The sequence below is a fragment of the Rhagoletis zephyria genome, unplaced genomic scaffold (genome assembly GCF_001687245.7).
Source record: "Rhagoletis zephyria isolate East Lansing unplaced genomic scaffold, Rhagoletis_zephyria_1.1 Rzeph_scaffold_63910, whole genome shotgun sequence".
Lineage (NCBI taxonomy): Eukaryota > Metazoa > Arthropoda > Insecta > Diptera > Tephritidae > Rhagoletis > Rhagoletis zephyria.
This window is the reverse complement of record NW_016220961.1, coordinates 1-1,207: the sequence shown is the minus strand read 5'-3', so window position 1 is coordinate 1,207 and position 1,207 is coordinate 1. Positions and strand designations below refer to the sequence as shown.

At 34.7% G+C, this 1,207-nt stretch overlaps 1 protein-coding gene across 1 annotated transcript; it reads left to right on the top strand.

Moving 5' to 3' along the window:
- Positions 1-38: 38 nt before the first annotated feature.
- LOC108356717 (serine--tRNA ligase, mitochondrial-like) lies at positions 39-1,141 on the top strand. Its single transcript, XM_017607817.1, has one exon. The coding sequence runs from the start codon at positions 211-213 to the stop codon at positions 1,045-1,047; it is 837 nt and encodes a 278-aa protein (XP_017463306.1). The 5' UTR covers positions 39-210; the 3' UTR covers positions 1,048-1,141.
- The last annotated feature ends 66 nt before the right edge of the window (positions 1,142-1,207 follow it).

The following is a 1,207-nucleotide window of genomic DNA, read 5'->3' as shown; positions in this document are numbered from 1 at the left end:
AAAAAAAAAAACAATTACTCGATATATCGATACTGACATCGATATATTTGCAGCTCTACCATTTGTGTCTCCAACTTTATTGTTTATCCGTATGATTGAAATGAAACGATATTTTCGCGCTATCTACAATCGCGTAAACTTTTCTAAATCAAATAGTGTGCATGATAATAAAGGCAATTTGACAAGTCTATGTCTACTCTTCGGTTTTAAATGGGTACTTTAAGACATTTGCTTAGTCAGCCACGCTTACTTGGATGTTTGGAAGTTTTTAACGCCAAGTTATGTGGGCGGAATAACAATGTCGGGTTGAGACAATTGGCAACTTCCATACTTGATTTAAATTGGGAATATCTTAAAATTGCCGAAGAGAATATATTACTAAGAAAACATTGCAATAATGTGCCTTTGATAAGATCTCTGCTTGGAGAATTACATAAACACCCAGAGGATCGCAGTATTAAGAAGAAGATAGAAATAGAAATTGCGAAATTACCAAACAACACACATAGCCGATTGATGAAATATGGCGATGAACCGTGTGAAATATACGTAGAGCTTTCACGTTTTCCTAAAGCAGAAGAGTTTTCAGTTGTTTGTAAATATTTGAACTTTTTAAGGACGGAACATCTGGGACATTACAATGGGCACAAGAGCTACTATCTAATGGGAGATCTCGCTGGATTAGAACAAGCACTAATTCGTTATACTATCAAATACATTAAAAAGAAAGATTTTCGTTTAATATCTGTACCCGATATATTACCTAAATATATTATAAACGGTTGTGGTATGCATACGGATGGTGACCGGACTCAAGTTTATAAAATTATTACAGGGGAGTGTTTGTCCGGAACTTCCGAGATGGCTTTGGCCGGTTTATTTTCGGGTGAGATTTTTAACCAAGAAATCCTTCCTATTAAAGTGGCTGCTGTTAGCAGATGTTTTAGAGCAGAAACATCCGGATTAAATGAGGAAAAGGGAATTTACAGGTACTATAAAATCTTAAGAATTTTCGGAACTACTGAAGAATACTCACCGCTTCGCTAGAAGAAAACTAAATGTAGGAATCGATAGAGCTTTTTGAACGAATTATAACGATACTTAAATTTACTTGCTGAAATCAAAAATCAAATAAACACCTCTTTGAGGTAAATTTTTCGAGTGACGAAAGCTGAACTAGGAGCACAAAATTTATGATATCAATTTC